The sequence below is a fragment of the Cuculus canorus genome, chromosome 13 (genome assembly GCF_017976375.1).
Source record: "Cuculus canorus isolate bCucCan1 chromosome 13, bCucCan1.pri, whole genome shotgun sequence".
Lineage (NCBI taxonomy): Eukaryota > Metazoa > Chordata > Aves > Cuculiformes > Cuculidae > Cuculus > Cuculus canorus.
Window position 1 is genome coordinate 10,597,643 of NC_071413.1, and position 18,825 is coordinate 10,616,467.

The following is an 18,825-nucleotide window of genomic DNA, read 5'->3' on the forward strand; positions in this document are numbered from 1 at the left end:
CCCGGTGCTCGGTGCCCAGTGCCGGTGGTGCCCGGTGCTCCGTGCCCAGTCTCAGTAGTGCCTGGTCAGGGTGCTCGGTGCCCGGTCCCAGTGATACCCGGCCTCAGCAGTGTCCGGTGCCGACTCTCGGTGCCGGTGCTCGGTGCCGGTTGTGCCTGGTCCCGGTGCTCGGTGCCCGGTCTCACTGGTACCTGGTTCTCAGTGTCCGGTGCCGGTGCCCGGTCTCAGTGGTGCCCGGTGCGGGTGCCCAGCCTCAGTGGTGCCCGGTCTCAGCGCTGCCCGGTTCCAGTGCTCGGTGCTGGCGGTGCTCGGTCCCGGTGCTCAGTCTCAGCGATGCCCCGTCTGACTGATGCCTGATTCGCGGTGTCCGATGCCCGGTGCCGGTGCCCGGTCCCAGTGATGCCCGGTCTCAGCGGTGCCCGGTGCCGGTGCGGGCGCTCCGATTGGCGGGGGCAGGGCGGGCCCCGCCCCTTCCCGGCGCCGGGGCGTTATAAGGGGCGCGGTGTGTCCGGGCGCGGCGGCAGCGGCGGGGCCGGGCCGGGATGGAGCCGGAGCGCTGGGCGTACGGCGCGCTGTGGGCGGCGCTGGCCGGCAGCCTGGCGCTCAGGGCGGCGCGGCGGGCGCTGGGGCCGGGCCGGGGGCTGCTGCTGCCCCTGGCGCTGCTGGCCGCGCTGCAGAGCCTGTGCCGAGCCTGCCTGCCGCTGCCCCTGGGGCTCGCCCTGGCCGCTGCCGCCGCCTGCCTGCTGCTCCGCCGGGCGGCTCCGCGCAGGCTGCTGCCGGTGGCGGGCAGAGCCGTGCTGGTCACAGGTGAGTGCGGGCACCGAGCCCCGAGCGGGGCGGCGAGAGGCTTCGCCCGCCGCTCCCGCCCCTCCTCCGAGCTCCGGGTTGGAGCTGCCCCGGGCTCCGCGGGTGCCCGCGGGGCTCAGCGCGGAGAGCTGGAAGCCGGGCGATTGAATGGGACACGTGGTGCGGCTGGCGCCGAGCCGCGCCGCTGGCTCGGGAGCATCCCGGCGCTCCGTTCCTCCCCTCCGGAGCCGCGCTCCTTCTTAGAAAGCTTCCTTGGGCATCTCTAGAGGCGAGAGCGGAGCTGGCCGCCCCCGGGCGGCTCCGCTTCAGCGGGATCCCCGTCCTGGAGCCGCTGGCAGCGAGCGGGGCTGCTCCCGCGGTGCGGAGCATCCTCGGGCAGCGCTGCTCGGCTGCTGCCTGGCACCGAGCTCCTCCCTGGGGAAAGGGTGTGCTGAGCCCCCAGCCCGGGCTCTGCTCAGCCTTGTGGCTGAATGAGATTTCTTGGTATTCAAGTGCTTTCCCTCCTCGTTCCTCCTGGAGGATGATGAAGGTGTCTGGATTCGTGCGGAAAGTGCCTCTGTGGGGATGTGCTGAGCCCCCAGGACTCTGCTCAGCCTCGTGGCTGAATCTCTTTAGGATCTCTTGGTATTCAAGTGCTTTCCCCTATTGTTCCCACTGGAGGATGATGCAGGTGGCTGGTTCTGTGGGGAAAGGGGCTCTGCGGGGATGTGCTGAGCCTCCAGCCCGGGCTCTGCACAGCCTTGTGGCTGAATCTCTTTGGAGTATCTTGGTATGTGAGTGCTTTCCCTCCTCGTTCCTCCTGGAGGATGATGAGGGTGGTTGGGGTCAGCAGGTGCATCGCTGTGAGAAGACAGCAACAGACACAGAGCGTTATATAATGGACACAGGGTGAGCAGGAGGTTCTGGAGTCAGGGTGGTTGTTGCTACAAGTGGGTTGGGAGGGTGCTGCTGGCTCCTTATGGATGCAGATGGGAGGGAAACCTGTGGGCATGACCTTGGTGATGCTCCTAAGGGTAGGAGCCTGCATCCTGGTGGATGTCTGGGCTGGATTTGAATACACGCAAGTTTGAGAAGAGGTTTTGTGTATTTCCTAGAAAACTGGGTCTTGTGATGGGGAGACTGAGAAGGAGAGGTGACAGCCAGGCTCCCTGTCCAGTTTGAAGGGCTCAATGGCGCTGGTGGGAAGCAAAGGGAGGCCTCTCTGGAGGAGGAAGCTTGGAGGAGCAAGGTAGCAGATCAATGAATGATTCAACTGAGTGAAGGTCAAAGCCACGGTGGGGCAGGGCTGCCTGGGGAGGACGTCTGACAGCCGCTTGCTTGCAGGTACCCTGTGGCACGCTAGGTCAAGCCAGCCCTGGCTCTGTGGCATTGCCTGTATAATTAGTGAGTCAGTGGCTGGAACAGGGTGTTCTTGCCCTGGTGCGTTGAAGTGACACCTCTGCAGCTCTGGTGTGTTTGCTTTTGGCTGTAAATGCTTGGTGGTTTTACAGGTTCGAGGCGCAGCCTGTAGCGCGGGATTGGCCTTTCCTTACTGCTGCTCCAGCAGGTGCCTGCCAAGGGGCAGATGCGACGGCTGCTCTGCCTGGGATGGCATCCATCACTTGAGTGTTTGTGTAGTAATTAGCCTGGTTCTTTTGCGGATTAATGCTGGACACCTCCTGGCAACTTGTTATTGAGTCCCTGCTGGTGTCTCCTGAGGGGGCAGGCAGGGAGGATCAGAGCAGGAGTGAGCCCTTGGAAAAAGGCAGCCTGGCCTTCCTTCTCTTGCCCATAGGAAGCAAAACGCAATAGAAGGAGAAGCAAGGAACTGGGTGCCCACTGATGCTGGGCATCAGTGGAAGTGTGCAAGGCTGGGGACAGGGCTTCTGCCACACTGGGTGTCATCTTGGACTCTACAGGTCAGCCAAGAAATGTAGTGAAGTCACCTGCTGATGCCTGCCACTGAACAGCAGAGGTCCCAGCTATAAAAGCTTTGGGCATCATTTCTTCTTTTATACACTTCTTGGCTACTGGCTTAATCCTGCAGCAGGGTGTTGTGCAGGTCCAACTGCTGCATCTCCTTGTTGAGGTGTCCCAGCTCTTTCAGCAGCCTGCTTGTCCGGCTGCCCAGTCTCCCAGACCCACTGGGAACAACCCTAAGCTGAGCTGTGTGCATGATGCTCCAGCCCCATGTGCTGGTCAGGACTTAGCTTATGGGAGAGGTTCAAGGGAAACAAACTGTGCAGCTCAGTGGGAAAGTAGCAGAGCAGATGTGGAGCTGCTGCAGAGCAAAGCTGCTGACCCTGTGGTAGCAGCATCTGCTCAAAACAGGCCTAGAAATTTATGGCATTTCCCATCTGGTGCAGGTTTGTGTTTCAGTTGTTGCATATAGGGCTGGGGCTTGCTCAGAGCAGAGACAGGGAGCTGCCTGCTCCTGCCTGCTGCCAGACCGGAGCAAGGAATGCTGCAGTCTTCCATGGTACATCCCTGGGTTAGCAAAGTGGGTGGTGGTGCTGTTTATCTGTGGCTGTGACTCGGGGCTCTTGCTCTGCATCCTGACTTCTCCGGGAGTGCAGCTCCAGAGTACGCAGCCTGGCTGGGGCTGCAGGGCAAGGAAAGTGTTAATCTTGCCTTCCTGGGGAGGTCACAGCTGTTTGCAGTGAGGAGGAGAATGCCCTCCTGTACGTCTTGGGCTGGGAGAGATCAGCCCCAGGAGGACCAGCGGAATGAGGAGGGGAGCAGGGATCAGCTGCTCCAGCCCAGGGCTGTGAGCGGGCTGGCAGCCATCCCCACGCTGCCGTTGATGTGCTCTCCTGAGCCAGCCTGCGAGTCCGAATGTGGGCTCATCTTTGAGGCAGAGTCTGGAATGGACTCTGACCAAGTGTGAGAAGTTACAGGGACCCCAGCACACCTGTGATGGGGACAGGCTGGGCACAGGCAGCTCCCTGCCTTGAGGCTGGTCCAGCACTGGCAAGCTGCGAGGCAGCGGGTCCGCGGCATCCCTCTCTCCCAGGGTGTGTGCGGCCAGGGTGCCCTGCAGGTACTAACACTGGTGGTTGGCACCATTGGGCCAGTGGCGCAGGCATGTGCCAGTGGCTCACTGGGCACAGGCTTCCTCTGAGCATCAAAGAACTGGTTTCTCTGTGTGTGCTCCTTCCAGAATCTAAAAATGGCATTGCTGGATGTCCTTGAGTGCGTAGGAGCCCCGTGAATGAAGAGAGGAGTGTTGCTTGTATCCCCTATTTGCTTTCTATTGCGAGTCAATATAAAAAGCACTCCAGCCTCTGTAGCCTGTGCAAGGGGGATGCAAGAGCAGCCGTTGGAATGTGCTGAGCTGATATTGCTTAGGCTCTCCGGATCCAGGCTGACAGCACCTCATGCAAAGTTTGGTTTTGACCAGGGTCAGTTTAGACAGGAGCCTAGATCATCCCTTGGTCCCTGTGGTCTTAGTGGAAGGCTGTGAAGTTCAAGTCCACAGAAACCACCCGAAACAAGTGGGCTTTGGTGTTTGAGAGTGGTGGAGGGATGGCTGTGCGTAGCCTGGGGCTCTGCTGTGCAGCTGGAGCAGTTGAGAGTCCTTTGTGGTGTAACTCTGCTGTATTGGACTGCTTGGGGTGGTTTTTCAGACAGCAGCTACTTGCCCTATCTATGCAAATCCTCATAAAGAATTGAATGCAAACCAGCCTCTAGACTGTGCATACCTGCAGGGTTTTGCCACAGCAGAGGGAAGACATGAATTTCGTGGCAAGGTATTGATTCTTAAATTTCAGTTGGATGAGAAGTTGCAAACGGTGAATCATTGCTCTGTCTGTAAAGGTTGTACCCAAATTGCAGAGCTCTGAAATAACCCAAAGCCATAGGGCTACTGTGTGTGGAAGGTGACTTGGATTCCCTGCTCCTCCTTGGTGTAGCCTACAAAGCCAGGAGGTACCTGCAGACTGTCCCCCAACAAATCATCCTCGTGAACAAAACCAGTGGGCAGGTGAGGCTGCTCCAGACCCAAGCCTGCCACGTTCTCCTCTACTCCTCCCTTGCTCCGGGCGAAAACTGGCTTTCTTGATGAGGCTCTCTTGTTACAATTGTGTGTCCTGTTAACAATCTGAAATCATAGCTTCAAGTCGTGCTCAAGGTTAACAGAGGTTTTGCAACTTGATCGTAGTGAAGTGGAGCTTCAACGTTTCCCATGGACTCAACAGATGTTGAAGCATCTGGTGACTGCAGCAGGACCAAGTGATTCAATCCAGATGTCGGGACTCTCACTGCTCATCTGTGAAGGTGAATTTCTTTCTTTGGTGCAGCACCTCTCCCATCTGGATTTTGATGCTGTCTTGGACCTGTTTTCCAGCTGAACTGGGTGACTGGGAGATGTCAAGGGTCCAGACTTGGGGCTGTTTCAGTAATGCCTTCTGGCTTGGAGTTGGGCACCTCTGCCCAGGGGTATGGCTGGAGCACTGGCAGGGCACGCTTCACCCTGTGTTTGGTGCTGAGCAGTCTTGTGATGAGTAAAGCTTCATGCAGGGACACTAGAGCTCTCCGTAGGCAACTCCTACTGTCTACTCTGCTTCTGGAGCCAGTGAGACAGCTCAGAGATACCAGAGGTGTTCCCCAGGCAAAGGGCAGGCTGAAAATCAACTCGTTCCCTGGAACTGCTCTGTTTTTTCCAGGATCAATTAAAAATTAACAAACGGGGACAACAGCTCCTCCAAGCTGAGAGGGGACAGGACCAAAACCAAACACCCAGGCTCCAACCCTGGTGTACAAGCAGTGCCTCGCATATTTAAAGAAAAAATGCAATGTTCTGCTCGAGCTGTGGGTTTCACTGCTTTTTTTCTGGGAGCAAAGAAGAAACCTGCTTTCTCTGCCTCTCTGTGCAAGGCTGAAGGTCTCTCCCCACTTTGCCAGCAGCCCTCCACGGTTTTAGGATTCTTCCCCTCGCTAGATTTCTTCAGAAATAGATACCTACCCCTGCTCACCACAGACTTTTAGATATGTACACTCAGCTTTTTCTCATTTCTCTATGAAATAAGCACTGCTAATGACACAAACCTGTTGGGGTGGTTTTTTTAGAACTGTTAACCAAAAATGAGCGCAGCTGATTAGGAGGAAAAGCACATAGAAGTTGCATGCTGTGGGAGAACGGAGTTGGTAGAGAAACTGAAGCTGGCTTGATTAGTGCTCAGGGTTACGCAGGGACATGAGAGCAACAAAGCAGAGACTTCCCTGCAGAAATGAGATTGTCAGATGGGAACGGATGCTTCGGAAGCAGAAGTGTAGGCTGTTGCTGCCCTCTAGTCCAATGAGCAGCACCTCATTAATGAGGCCTGGGATTGTGTTACCCACTGAGTCTAGCTCCCCTCAAGCCAGGATCTGCTTACAGAAGAACTGTGCTGCTTTATTACTGATAGCACAGGGGTGGTGGACCTCCCCAGCCAGAGTTTTTCTTGAGTGGGGATGAGGTAGAGCAGGTCTTCAAGGTGTCTCCACCAAGCCTGGCCAAGCATTTGCCTTCTCCCCATAGTCTTCTTTCAGTGCTGGCCCAAAACTTCAGCTGGGGGACTTCTGCTTGCCCAGATGACCCTTGTGGGGGGGAAATGCTGCAGGGCTTTCATGCCTCTTCACCTCCCGATGACCCTCATGTGATCTCGGATCTGAAATACTGCTGTGGAGCCTGCCAGGTGGGAAGTACCCAACATCACTGCTGTTGTGCTGTCAGTGTGTTGCTATAGGTATAGTTTGGGGTTTTTTGTTTTGGTTTTTTCTTTAACCTCACCCAGCAGAGGCTTGTTAACTCCTTCTCCTGGCTGCTAGGGTAGGTCCACTGTCTCCAATCCCCATTCTTCTGTCGCAGCTTGTGTGCTTCCATGTGCAACGTATCACTACTGCTTCCTTATCCCCTGGAGATCTGCCGGCCCCTGAGCTTTATCACCTTTCCTGTTGGGAGCTGGCTTCCCCATCACACATGGCATTGTCTTGGGCTTTGTGGGCTCTAAGGCTGTAATCTTGAAAAGCAATTTTAAGCTTTAAAGGCTTTGTGGCAATGCAGCCTCTCGCTGGGTGGTTGGCCCCAGGAGCCAGATGGTGGGTGTTCCCCAGGTAGGCTGAGGATGGAGAGAAGGGATGGGCTGGTGAGCTGAGGTCCTGGAGGAGATACCTGCTCCAATCTTCTGTGGATGCTTTGAATGTCTGGCCTCATCTTTCCAGCCTTTCTCTGTTTCTTCTGGTGATGATCTTCCCATGGCAAGTCTCTCAGCTTCCACCAGGCATACTCTTCAGCAGATTTGCAATCCGTTTCTCCACTTCTAGTGGTCATACTCCAATTTAGCATAAACGTCACACCATGCATATCTTTCTCATGACCCTGTCCGAAGACAGGGACCAATGCTTTCTCCTCTCCAGGGTCACAGTTACCAGGTGGGAAAAAGCTCCATAGCCTGGCATGTGCAGGCATCCTATGGTGAATTGTCCCCCACTGGCTGGTGTGCTGGGCTCTGCCTGTGCTGTCCCAAGGACATATGTGGGTGCTGCCCTGTGCATTGCCATTGCATTCTTGCACAACTGTGTCCAAGCACACCAGCTTGCAGGGCTGCTTTCACTTTGGGAGAAATCCACCAAAATAGTCGTGTGGTACTCAAACTCTGACAAGCTGGTGGAAGCTGTTGGGGGAGGATGAGGAGAGAACAACTTAAATCAGGTGCAGAAGGGGCTGGTGTGGCGTGAGGTAGCCATGGGGGTAAAGCTTTTAGCCTGGGAACCTGAACACCTCCATTTATTTCAAAAGCTGTGTTGGCTGAAGTTTGATTGGTGCAGACTCAAGTGTTTTGCTCACTTTCTTAAAAAAACAAACAAACAAATGAGCTCCACATGGATCTGGAGGCTGCAAGAGAAAAAGTTCATGCAACCACAGAACCCATAGTGATGTGGGGATGGGCAGGGCTTGCACCCATTTTTCTGCTTGCCTGGGCTTGTGGCATGTGGTGGGAGTTTATTCTTGTGACAAGGGGAGTGATAAGATGGCATCTTGCAAGCAAACTAGAATTTCATCACCAAAATACCCCTGAACTAATATAACTTCATTGGAACTACCGTAGCTTTATTGTGGTGCTGCAAATTGAGCTGCTTAACATCACGATCCCCTGAGCTTCCTCTGGAGCAACTGCTTTGGTTGGCACTGCCCTAACCTGGCTTTGTCCGTGCTGGCACCGCCTGTCCCAGCCCCCCATGACTTGTCCACCTCCATGGTTTGGTGAGTACAGAGGCATCACAGCCTGGGTGGCACTTCAGGGCTCTTCCATGGTTGATCTGACCCATCAAGTGGCCAGAGGTTTTTCTGGTCCTGTGGTGCTTTGCTATCCTGGCTAGAAATACCTTCAACTGAGATGTCTCAAGGTGGTGATGGCTCATAGTGTCCATGTGGAAGAGCTCGTCATGCCTTCTGCTTGTGGATGGCTTAGCCGAGTCTGTAGCTGACCTCAGACATGACCTCCTGCCTCTCCTTTGTGGCTTCTGGGGCCCAATGTGTTATATGAGAGAGATGGATTTGGGGCATGATTAGTGTTTTCCCAGCCTGCTGGGAGTCCCTGTGGAGAGCTTTTGCAGCCCAGGGATGCTCCCAGCAGGTGCCCCAGCCATGGCTTTGCTGCCACCATCTTATTCCCCAGGAACATCTTCAGCGCCACATCTTGGCTGTGGCTACTGGTTTCCAGTTTCCCAGCCTGGCTCCCACCCAGCCTCTCCCTATCCAGGACCACAAGTGGATGCGTTACTGGCATTGGCACTGATCCAGTTGAGCTGTCCCCGAGCCATGGGTGTCCTTCCCAGCAACAGCTCTTGCTGATGGATTGCTTTTGTCTCGTTGGCGCTGTGTTCCCGGTTCACCATGTTCCCTCTTAAGGTGATTATTAACCCGGTTATCACCTCAGCTCTTCACAACTTCCTCTTCTCAGGAGACATCCATCCGTTCCAGATTAGCTCTGATGTACGGGCTGTGCCCTTTCCCAGGAGACATCTATGCTGGGGTCTTTTCCCTGTAGGAAGCTTGAGTCTCTGACCGTGAGAGTCTGGCTGCTCCTTCTGGGGAGCTGACCTCACCTTGGTGGAGACTGCTGGAAGATCGGTCCAGCCTCGGGATGCGGCAAAGGGCTGCAACTAGGAAATTCCCTGTGTCCTTTTTCTGTGAGACTTTGAGGTGTTGCTGGGAGGAGAGGCATGTCCTCCACCCTCCCTGTTTGCCAGCCTGGGGTCAGCCTCCCTGGCAGCAACATTGCTGCCGTGCCAAGGCTGGGCTGTCCTCTTCCCCTTCCTTCTGCACCCAAGGAAGACCGAAGCTTTTGTGGCAGCTGATGTAAGCCCTTACACCAGCCCTGGTGGGTCTGGATGCTGAGATGCCTTCTCAAGAGCTTAAAGCTTGTGCTGAGGCTGACTGCAAGATTGTGGATGGATCCTGACCTCCTTGAGCACCTCGCCAGACACTGGCCTCGTGCAGGGGAAGGTGTCTGGGCTCGCTTCTGTCCTGGCAGCACCAGGGCCATGTAATGAGCTCCTGGCTTCGTTAGCCCTGCTGGGTGCAAGCAGCATCTGCTGCCCACAGCTTTGTGAGGGGATAAAGCATCTGGGTGGGTTTTAGTGACACTGGTGGGAAGGGCTGTGGCTCCCAACATTAATTTATTTCTCTGCCATTTTGCTGTTGGGTCCCCAGTACCAATGCGCCAGAGCTGGTGCCTGCTCCTGAGAAATGGGCTTTAATTCGGGAGCCATGGGCCTATCTGTGCTGGCCTCGGGGCTCCTCATCATCTCTGGCCGCTTGCTTCAGGTTGTCTAGGCAGAAAATCAGATTTTCCTTCTTCTCTTTGGTTTAATTGAATGATATCTCCCTGGGTGGAGGTGATGTCGTGCAAGGCTTCAGAAGCACTCAGCTAATCTGTTGTAATTCATACCATCTGGCCACTGTCCCAGGCACAGGGAGGGAGTTAGGTCTCCTGTTTACCCCCCGGTGATGATGAGCATCCCAACTCTGCCTTCTGTTGTGATCCATGGGTCTCCTGGGGGTCTACCTGGCCCCTATCCCACCCTGTAGGAACCACTGGAGGGAAACAGATGTGGCACTTCATTGTGCGCTGCAGGAGGTGTTATGATCCCGGCTGGTAATGTCCCTCTGGTGCCGACTATGCTGCACGGGGGTTCTGTGGGGAGAAGGAGGCTGAGGCTTTGCAGGGACCCCCCGCTAGGTTGCAGGGAGGGGCGTGAGGGGGCTTGTGCATGGTCCTCTTGCTGGCAATTTTGAGGATGGGATTTGGGTCATCCCTGAAGGTGTCTCACTGGGTTTACTTTAATTTAATTTGGCTCGTGGCTTCCCAAAACTGGGTGCTGAGGACCGGCGGCAGCAGCATCACCTGGGCTGCTGGCACCTCCTGCCACCCTGGCCATGTCTGGGGGGCTCCGTGGGGGGCAGGGACACCCTGCTGCTGGCATGGTTTCCTCTTGACGGTGATGCCATTGGATTCGGTGGGGTAGGGTCTGCCGGTGGCTGTGGCAGACCCTGCTCCGCCAGCAGGACCTCAGGTGTGGGCAGGTGGCAGACAATGTCTGGCCGGGAGACCAGGGCTGGTGGGTGGCAGTGGCGGATCAGCACAGGTGCTCCTGCTGTCCCCTCCTGCCCCAGTGTCCTGCCAAGAATTTGTTCCCTCTGTTCCCTCTCGCCTGGAGCTGACATCAATGTTTCATTGCTCCTCAAGCCAAATGTGCACGGCATCCGGGAGTTGTTGGCTGTAGGGCCCTGCCCTGCCCTGCCCTTGTGGGCTTCTGCTGGGCGATTCCTCCTGCCCGGACCTGCCCTGTGCACAGGTCCCCCTCCTCGAGTTTTGGGGTGTCCCATCCCCTGGGATTCCTCCTCCGTGGAGTCTTTTTAGTGCTTCCAGGGTGGAGCCAGGATGGCCATCCCCAAGCAGCTGAGCCAGAGTCGATCCCTGCTTTGCCCACTCTGGCAGAACCTCCGTGCAGTGCCGCCAGCCCTGACCCGTCCCCTGCCCAGCGGAGTTGGCTCCAAGGCGGCAGCAGCGAGTCCTGCCGGGGCCAGAAGGCAACACCTCTGAGCAAAATGTCAGCCGTGTTTAGCTTGGCATCCCAGGCAGGATTTATGCTTGAGCCTATGGAAACAAGCGGCTCAGCGTGTTAATCCACTCGGCCTTGGTGCCCTGGCTCCCCTCTGGCTGAGGGTGTCCTTGAGCCCCGCGCCATCCTGTGTTGGGAGGCTGGTGGCAGTGGTGACGGCTCTTGGTAAGGCTTCTTGGGCAGAGTGGTGGTGGCAAAAGCTCTGTGCAGGAGGGTTGATGTCCTGGGATCCGGGGAGTGATGGCAGAGCTGTGAGGGGTGCATGGGGCATCCAGGCCATGCCTGAAGAGCTGGGGAGCGGATGGTGCTGCTCTGGGTGTCCAACCTAGCTGGCGGGCACCTAGGTTTGGGGAGAGATGGAGCATCCCAAAAGGATGCTCTGCTGCCTGCCCTCGCCCCGTGTGCCCCTGGGGTTGCCAGGTGCCCGTGCGACTGGAGCTAACCCCAGGGAAGCTGGTGCATCAGACAGATGCTCAGTCCTGGGAGACAACCCTTCTCCAGCTTCCAGGCTGGATCCCAGGCAAGGGTGGCCATGGAGGGAGCAGCTTCACAACCACAAGGGGCTGCTTCAGCCAAGCCGCACTTGTGACTTCTGAAGTTTTGCAGGTCTGTGCTGGTCCTTTTGCATCTTGTGTTGTCAGGCATGAGGATGCATGGCTTGCAGCTCCTCTTTGCCTTCCCTGAGTGAGTAGGAGGGCACTCCAACAGCAATTCTGGAGACAGAAACTCTTTGCTTGCTCAAGATGGGCTCGTCATGCCAAAATCCCAGTGGAGGTTGGCATGCCTCACTCCTGGGGGAGCTACTGCAGTGCCTGGAGCTTCTGCAAAGTCCTGGGGAGTTGTTGCTGACCTGCTGCTCCGGTGGAAGGCCAGCCAGCCCCTGGAGCAGGCCTTTGCCCCGGCTCGCTGAGCCTGCAGAGCTCTGCCAGATTTTGCAGCCCAGGCTCGGGCTCCGCTCCTGCTGCAGCGCAAGCATCTGGCTGCTGGCCCGGGATGCACAGCGGGCCTGGGGATGTGATGGGGGACTTCTAACCACCTGCCCTCCTCCACTGCACTCCCTATGCTTCTGTGCTCGGTCTGACCACGGTCCCTCCCATCGGCACGGATGCAAAACCGGTTGGCAAGCTGGGAGCCAGGGTGGGAGAGAGCTGGCGCCAGCATCTCCTCGTGATGCAGCATCCTCTGCGGCAGCGTGCCCAGCACCAACCTCGCTGGGACCACGCATACTGCTGGCTCCAGCGCTCCTGAAGCCCAGCCAGCAGTGGCAGCTCCCATGCCAGCCCTGGCGTGGCTGGTGGCTCGTGCTGGTGGCCACAGGGGGTAAGCATAGCGCTGGGCGAGCTGTTGTGCTTCGGGGCTGTGTGTTATGGTCCTGGGGGGTTTGATTCTTGCTGCCTGTGCTCTTGGCTCTGCCTGAGTGGGGCAGCTGGGAAGCCAAGCAGCAATGGAGACCTTAAATAACACCAGAGCATCCTCCGTCCTCCTGGCCCCGGGCCGCCAGCCAGCCTCCCAAGAGGTGGGTGGGGTTTTTTTGTGTGTGAATAAATTAAAACTTCCGAAACAAACTCCGACTGCCCCACTCCTCTAAAGCAAATCAAACCCTTTCTGGCTCAGACAGCGTGCAGCCGTGTTTGCTCCCTGCTTGCCCGAAACAAGCCAGCAAGCCTGGCTCTCTTGGGTGTTTGGGATGTTTCCTGGTGTTTTGAGGCTTGGGAAGCTTTGTGTTTGGACTGGAAGCTTTCCTTGCAGCGAGGGCAGGAGCAGCGCAGGTAACCGTGTCCCAGTGGCGGCAGCAGGCGTGGTGCTGGCTGCAGCACTGTGAGGCTGTGGCTGCAAGCACTTTTATTTTTAAATCTTATCTTTATTGCAGTTTTCTCCTGTCCTGTTGGGAAAGGTGAAATGCACCTTATCTGGACTGCTGCTGGCAGCATGGTCTGTTCATGGGGAGGAGAGAGGTGCATGTGCCACACCAGCAGCCCACAGCACCTTTGCCATCCTTGGTGGCACTGGAGCGATGCTGAGCCAGCCTGGCACACATCCATGGTGGGTGTTGGGTCCTGTGTGGGAAAGGGGTGATCCCTGCAGCCCCTTCCTGCCAGCCGAGCACTTCCAGGTGTGTTATCACTCTGGCATCTGGCCAAGGGCTTTATTACAGGTTTCTGATGCAGCAATAAAGTAAAACTGAGCTGGGGACCAGCCTGCAGGGTCCGGCTTAGCTGGCACACTGATAGCTGGAGCAGCAGCACCTCCATCCCAGCTGGGGTGCAGGGAGCCAAGCAGGGGCAGACAGTGCCTGTGCCCACCGCCGGGGCTGGTAGGAAGGGGCTCGTGGGGGCCTGTGGAGCCAGAGACAGTGCCCACAGCCACCACTGCATCTGTCCTGGATAGGACCCTTTCTCAGCAGTGTCCTCAGGAGCACCCGAGAGTGCCAGGCAGGAGATTGCATGGCCCGTGGGGCTGTTCCTGCAGCACCCTGTTAATGGTTAATGCGGCCGGGCATGGTGGCTGTCCCTAAGTTATCAGCGCTGCCATCGGCATGGGAACAGGCTGTGCCTTGCTGTTTGTTTGCATCCTGGCTGCTCCACCCTGGCCACAGCGCCTGCTGCTGCCCCGCGACACTTGGCTCCCACCTGAGCTGTCCCCTGACACCCCAACAGTGGCTTCGCAGGTGATGGTGTCACCTATCGTGCCCCTGCGTGAGCTGAGACGGAGGAAATGAGGCTGGGAGTGGGCATGGCAGCACCCAGTGCTCTCTGGCTTAGGACATCCCAGCCAGGCGCTCCCTTGACAGATGCAGAGTGGCAGGAGCAGACCAGGATCCCTCTTGTTTTACTACCCCTTCTAATCCCCTGGGCACCCCGGTCGGGTGAGGTGGTGCTGTGCCTCTTGGGCACCGTTTCTTTGGGGCAAAAAGCATTTGGGGAAAGGCAGCGTCTCCCACGGCGCCATGTGGCAGCTCCCAAGGATGCCGGATGGAGCTTTTGGAGGGTGTTCTGGGAGCGATGGCTCTCACCCCATATCGCTGCTGGGCTCTGAACTGTCCCGTGACTCGCTGTGCCATGCCCATGCTTTTACCTGCACCCCACATCAGAGAGGCGCCTGGGGCGATAGGGTTGCAGATAAGGGAGTGTTTTCTTCCTCACGTGTGTGCTATGAGAGAAACCAGCTGTTCTGGGACCTGCGAATGCCCCAGGGTAAGGTCATGTCCCCAGTGGGTCCAGAGCCAAAGTTGGGCAGTAAGGCACAAGCAGGGGACTGGTGCCAGGGAGCTCGGTCCCCAGCAATGGAGAGGCAGGGCTGGGGGTCCCTGGGGGCTGGGACAGCTGGCTGGCCGCTGTCACTGGCTGCTTCAAGGCTCCTCTTGGCTTTCACAGGCTGTGACTCTGGCTTCGGGCAGGCAACAGCGAGGCATTTGGATGCCATGGGCTTTCGGGTGTTTGCCAGCGTGCTGGACCTGCAGAGTCCCGGTGCCCAGGAGCTGCGCAGGAGCTGCTCGCCAAGACTGACGCTGCTGCAGATGGACTTGACCAAACCAGAGGATATCCAGCACGTCCTGCAGCATGTCCAGACCCACACGAACAGCACAGGTAGGAGCCCCTGGCACACCCTGGGTCCCCCCCTCCAGCTCCCTGGGACTTCAGCTTGCGGCCAGTGTGGCACTGCCAAGCTTCCATGTGCTCCCCTCCCCAACTCCAGGCTGTGTCCCTGCAGGCACACATGCCAACAGCCTCTGGTAACGGTACCTGTCCTGGGGGACTCCATGATTTCCCTGCAGGACCCCCAGGAAGCAGCTGGGACATCCAGGGTGGGGATCCCCCATTCGGGTCACCTCTTTGAGCATCCCATCCCCACAGGGCTCTGGGGCCTGGTGAACAATGCTGGCTTCAACGACACCATTGCCGACGCAGAGCTCTCACCACTGGGCAAGTTCCGCACCTGCATGGAGGTGAACTTCTTCGGTTCGCTGGAGCTCACCAAGGGGCTGCTGCCCCTGCTCCGCTCTGCCGGCGGCCGCATCGTCACTGTGAGCAGCCCCGCGGGTGAGCAGTCCATCTTCATCAGGGCCTCCCAGAGCCTCGGCTACCCGAGCTTGGGTGTGGGTTGAGCATCCCCATGGTGTGGCAGAGCTCCCGCTGCCCCAGGCACCTCCCCTTCCTCAGACACTGAATCAGACTGGCACACTAAGCTCTTTGCTTGTGCAGAGGCTGGGAGTAAAGCCCTATCTAAGTCCTCCTGTTCCCTACCTGCCCCAGCCATGCAGGCAGCTGCCCAAGAGCCTCATCCTTTCTCTCCTGCAAGGTGACCTGCCCTTCCCATGCCTGGCAGCCTATGGAGCCTCAAAGGCAGCCCTCAGCCTGCTCATGGACACCTTCCGCAGTGAACTCCAGCCCTGGGGTGTCAAAGTCAGCATCATCCTGCCTGGCTACTACAAAACAGGTAAGAGGAGCAGCACTCGCTTGCTGCCTGCACCCGCAGGCAAAGGGCAGGTTCCCAGGGAGGTGAAGAGGTGGTGATGGATCAATGGCAGGAGCAGCTGGTGGTCAGGACGCAGCTTCTGAGCATTCCCAGCTCCTTGGAGTTTGTGGCCATCCTGGGACCTTTGGGCTCCAGTTGGTCAGAAGCAGGGTCAAGATCAAGCCTTCAGCCACCAGCGTTGGCCCAGTCAGCTCAGTCACCCCCATTGCAGGCAGGTTCTGAGACACTGGTCCAGTCCTGGGCTCTTCAGAGCCACCATCGTGTTCCCATTGCATCCCTCCCACCCCCCGGGACATCTCTGCCAGCATTTCAGCAGGACCATCCTGGGGCTGCTGGCACCCACGCCAGGGGCTGGAGGAGGGAGCAATGTGGCTCATGTGGAGGCCATGTCCTTGCAGGGACGACGTGCGATCCTGCCTTCTGGAACCTGCAGAAGCAGCGGCTGGTGGCCAGCCTGCCCCAGGAGCTGCTGCAGGCCTACGGGGAGGACTACGTAGAGGAGATCAACCGCCAGTTCATCCAGTTTATGAAGGTGGCAGTGGAGGACCTCAGCGCGGTGGTGAACAGCATCACGGACGGGCTCCTGGCTGCCGACCCGGCCGTGCGCTACTACCCAGGGCAGGGCCTTGGGCTCATGTATTTCATACACCGCTACCTGCCCTATTTTGTCCGAGACTTGTTCTTGAAAGGATTCTTCATCAACCCCAAGCTGCCCCGAGCGCTGCAGCAAGAGCACAACGCTACGAAGAAGGCCTGACCTTAGCCCACATGCGGTCACAGGGCAGGAATGAGCCATCTCCTGGGATTTCCAGGCACACCAGCCCCGGAGCGTGTGTGCAGCCACCAGCATCACCCTCCTGCACCATGGGGGAACAATCAGCACTAGACGTTAAAAACCAAATTGCTTTCTAAAATGAGGCAGATGCTGATCTATTTTCTATCATGTGAGAATCAACGTTTTTTCTAGAGACTGTGTTTTTGTATTTTTTTCTAACCGTGCATCCTCCAAGGGGGCTGCCCCTGCCTGACTCTGCAGCTCTACACTATGGGCTGGGATGTACCTCAGCTGTTTCTCAGCTCCCCATGTTCCTAACTGCTGTCGGAGCTGCATTTGTCTCCATCACCTCTTGGCTGGGTTAGGGCCAGGATCCTGTGGCCACTGCCACGCCACTCCTTGCCATCCATACTACACACTCCATGTGCTCCCGGCAAGTGCAGGGGCCGAGGCCAGGCTGCCAGTGCCAGAGCTCTTCACGAGATGAACTACCTGATTGTCACTTTTTAAATAAATCTGTTCTTGATACACCCCCAGGCTCTGGCAGTCTCCATCCGTGGTGCAGCACAGCAATGCTTGGTCAGGGATGCCCTGCCTGCAGGCACAGCTGGCACCACACCGAGCACCACAGCAGGAGCCCCAGGAAAGGGCTCAGCCTGTCAGGAAGCACTTGCACCTTGCACCCGCTCCCCACTTCTCTGCTTCCCTTTACTTTGTCCTGACTTTGTGGCCCTGCTAGGGCAAAGATGGAAGGGGGCAAAGTGCCACACATGTACAGTGCCGTGCAAGAAGCCCTGGCGCAGGGGGAGAAACAGCAAAGCCAGAGAGTCCATCATGCAGGTCTCAGCCACGCAGCTCACTCCCACACTGCTGCAGCTCCTGGGTACTCAGCAGCTCAGCACCTACAGACTGGGCACCGCGCACAGCTCTGGGCGCAAGTGCCGCTGCCCGCGGCCCCAGTGGGTGGCATGACCCCCCTGCCTGTGGCAGAAGCAAGTGCCCCAAGTCACACAGGAGCCACACCTGTATATCAAATTCCCAGGGTAAGAGGCCCCATGGCTGATGGAGGCTCCTCTCGGGGATGCAGGAGCAGGTGCCCGAGTAAGAAGGGAAAGCGTAGTGCAGTAGGCAGATATTTATTGGTGTAGAGGGGATTACAGGATAACAAACACTGCAGAGGTGAACAGAGCACAAGCTGGGACAGAGCTGCTCTCCATCGATCCCTCCCAGCAGCAGCACCAAGCACGTTTCCCACCAGCAAGGATTCTCCTCTGCTGTACCACCCCAGAACACCTCCCCAGCCTCAAGTAGGACATGAGCAGCACAGAGCAGGGCTGCCACTCCCTAACCACAGAGGGCAGGGCGTGGGACATCACTGCCCCAGCTGTCCTCTGCACTCATCGGGGCAACCAAGCAGAGCCAGCCCCAAGGGCTGCTCTGCCCCAGCGCCAGCTGTGCCCATACAGCTCCAGGGCAGTGCCAGCCTGGGTGTCTGCCCTGGGGTGGAGCAGGGGTCCAGCATGATCCACAGAGCCAAAAGGAGCCCCAATTAGTGTGGGTTTGACAGCAAACTCCAAGCCATAGGGCTTCAGGGGAGGAAGGAGCTCAACCAGCTTATGGAACCCTTTCAAGCTGCAGGGCAGGGGGGAGACTGACAAGAGCAGTTTCTGAGGACAGGGAAAGGCTGCACAAGTGCAAAAGCTGCTGGAGATGGGAGCAGCATGCTCCACAAGTGCTGTCTGTGCCCTCATGTTCTCACAGGGTCCATCTCAGTCCTGGTCACCGCTGCTCCGTCTCTCCCAGGTCCAGGCCAGCTACAGGGGGATGCAGGGACTGCACAGTGGCACAGGCTACGCTACATAATCACACGCGAACTAAACCTCACACGAACAATGCTGACTAGGAGGTGTGCAGAGCACTGACAGAGGATGCCCAGCCGCAGCAGGCCTGATGTGTTCCTCTGCAGCTGTGGGAACCCTTTGGAGGCAGTAACCCCCCAGCTGGTGCTTGCTCTGCAAGCATAAGCGCATACAGCAGATGAGCACAGTAACATGGGGACTATTGGATACACCACCGGAGGTGCTCCTCCTGCGACACAGGGCCAAGCCTGCATCACTGGTCCCTCCGGACCCCTCACAGCACACACAACTCAAGCTTCAGCTTGTGAATAATTTAACTAGCAACTGTACAGTTTCCTCATCTGAGCCAGTTCCACAGATAGGACACCCGTGGAGTCTGGGCAAGGGATAACTCGGAGTTAGACAGGGATCCCTCTGGACTCCAGAGGCAGGAGGGTCGGACAGGAGTAGAGCAGGGTTAGAAGATGGGAATGTAATTGTCAATCTTGGTCCTGTGCCGCTGGGCGATGCACTCTGCAATCCATACAATGTTGCGGCACTCCTGCTCCTTCAGCTTCACAAAGGCATAGAAGACTCCAAAGTGGAACTGGTTGAGGAAGGCCAGCTTGTTTAGCTTCACCTAGGGAAAGCCCAGAGGAGGACATGTCACTTGTCAATCTCGGATGGGAGGAGTTGGTCCAGGCAAGTTTGTGAGATCCCATGACTTCCCAAGAGCTGAGTGGCTCAACTCAGGGATCTTGCTCTGCATCTCTCAGTTCTCAGGGCAGCTCTAACCTACAGGCCCTGTTCAGAACACACTCCAGCATTAGAAGGGAGAAGTAT

The 18,825-nt window shown here is 57.5% G+C and overlaps 2 protein-coding genes across 3 annotated transcripts in view; one reads left to right on the top strand and one right to left on the bottom strand.

Moving 5' to 3' along the window:
- Positions 1 to 505: 505 nt before the first annotated feature.
- HSD11B2 (hydroxysteroid 11-beta dehydrogenase 2) lies at positions 506 to 16,674 on the top strand. 2 transcript variants are annotated; one of them, XM_054078908.1, is made up of 5 exons: positions 506 to 807; positions 14,268 to 14,480; positions 14,748 to 14,933; positions 15,193 to 15,330; positions 15,768 to 16,674. In XM_054078908.1, exons 1-5 carry the CDS (start codon positions 543 to 545, stop codon positions 16,124 to 16,126), a joined length of 1,161 nt encoding a protein of 386 aa, XP_053934883.1. In that variant the 5' UTR covers positions 506 to 542; the 3' UTR covers positions 16,127 to 16,674. The 2 variants fall into 2 exon arrangements, with proteins under 2 accessions (XP_053934883.1, XP_053934884.1); XM_054078909.1 differs by lacking the exon at positions 506 to 807 and adding an exon at positions 3,298 to 5,061.
- Positions 16,675 to 17,264: 590 nt separating this feature from the next.
- The window catches only part of ATP6V0D1 (ATPase H+ transporting V0 subunit d1), a 34,817-nt gene continuing 33,256 nt past the window's right edge, over positions 17,265 to 18,825 (bottom strand). Inside the window, exon 8 of the mRNA XM_009571197.2 lies at positions 17,265 to 18,622. Coding sequence (XP_009569492.1) covers positions 18,461 to 18,622 — 162 coding nt within the window. The 3' untranslated portion in view covers positions 17,265 to 18,460. The remainder of the gene's footprint in view (positions 18,623 to 18,825) is intronic.

Coding starts and splice junctions, on each gene's coding strand:
- HSD11B2 (XM_054078908.1), top strand. CDS start 543: ATGGAGCCGGAGCGCTGGGCGTACGGCGCGCTGTGGGCGGCGCTGGCC. Junction 14,481..14,747: donor GACCCACACGAACAGCACAG/GTAGGAGCCCCT, acceptor CCATCCCCACAG/GGCTCTGGGGCCTGGTGAAC. Junction 15,331..15,767: donor GCCTGGCTACTACAAAACAG/GTAAGAGGAGCA, acceptor ATGTCCTTGCAG/GGACGACGTGCGATCCTGCC.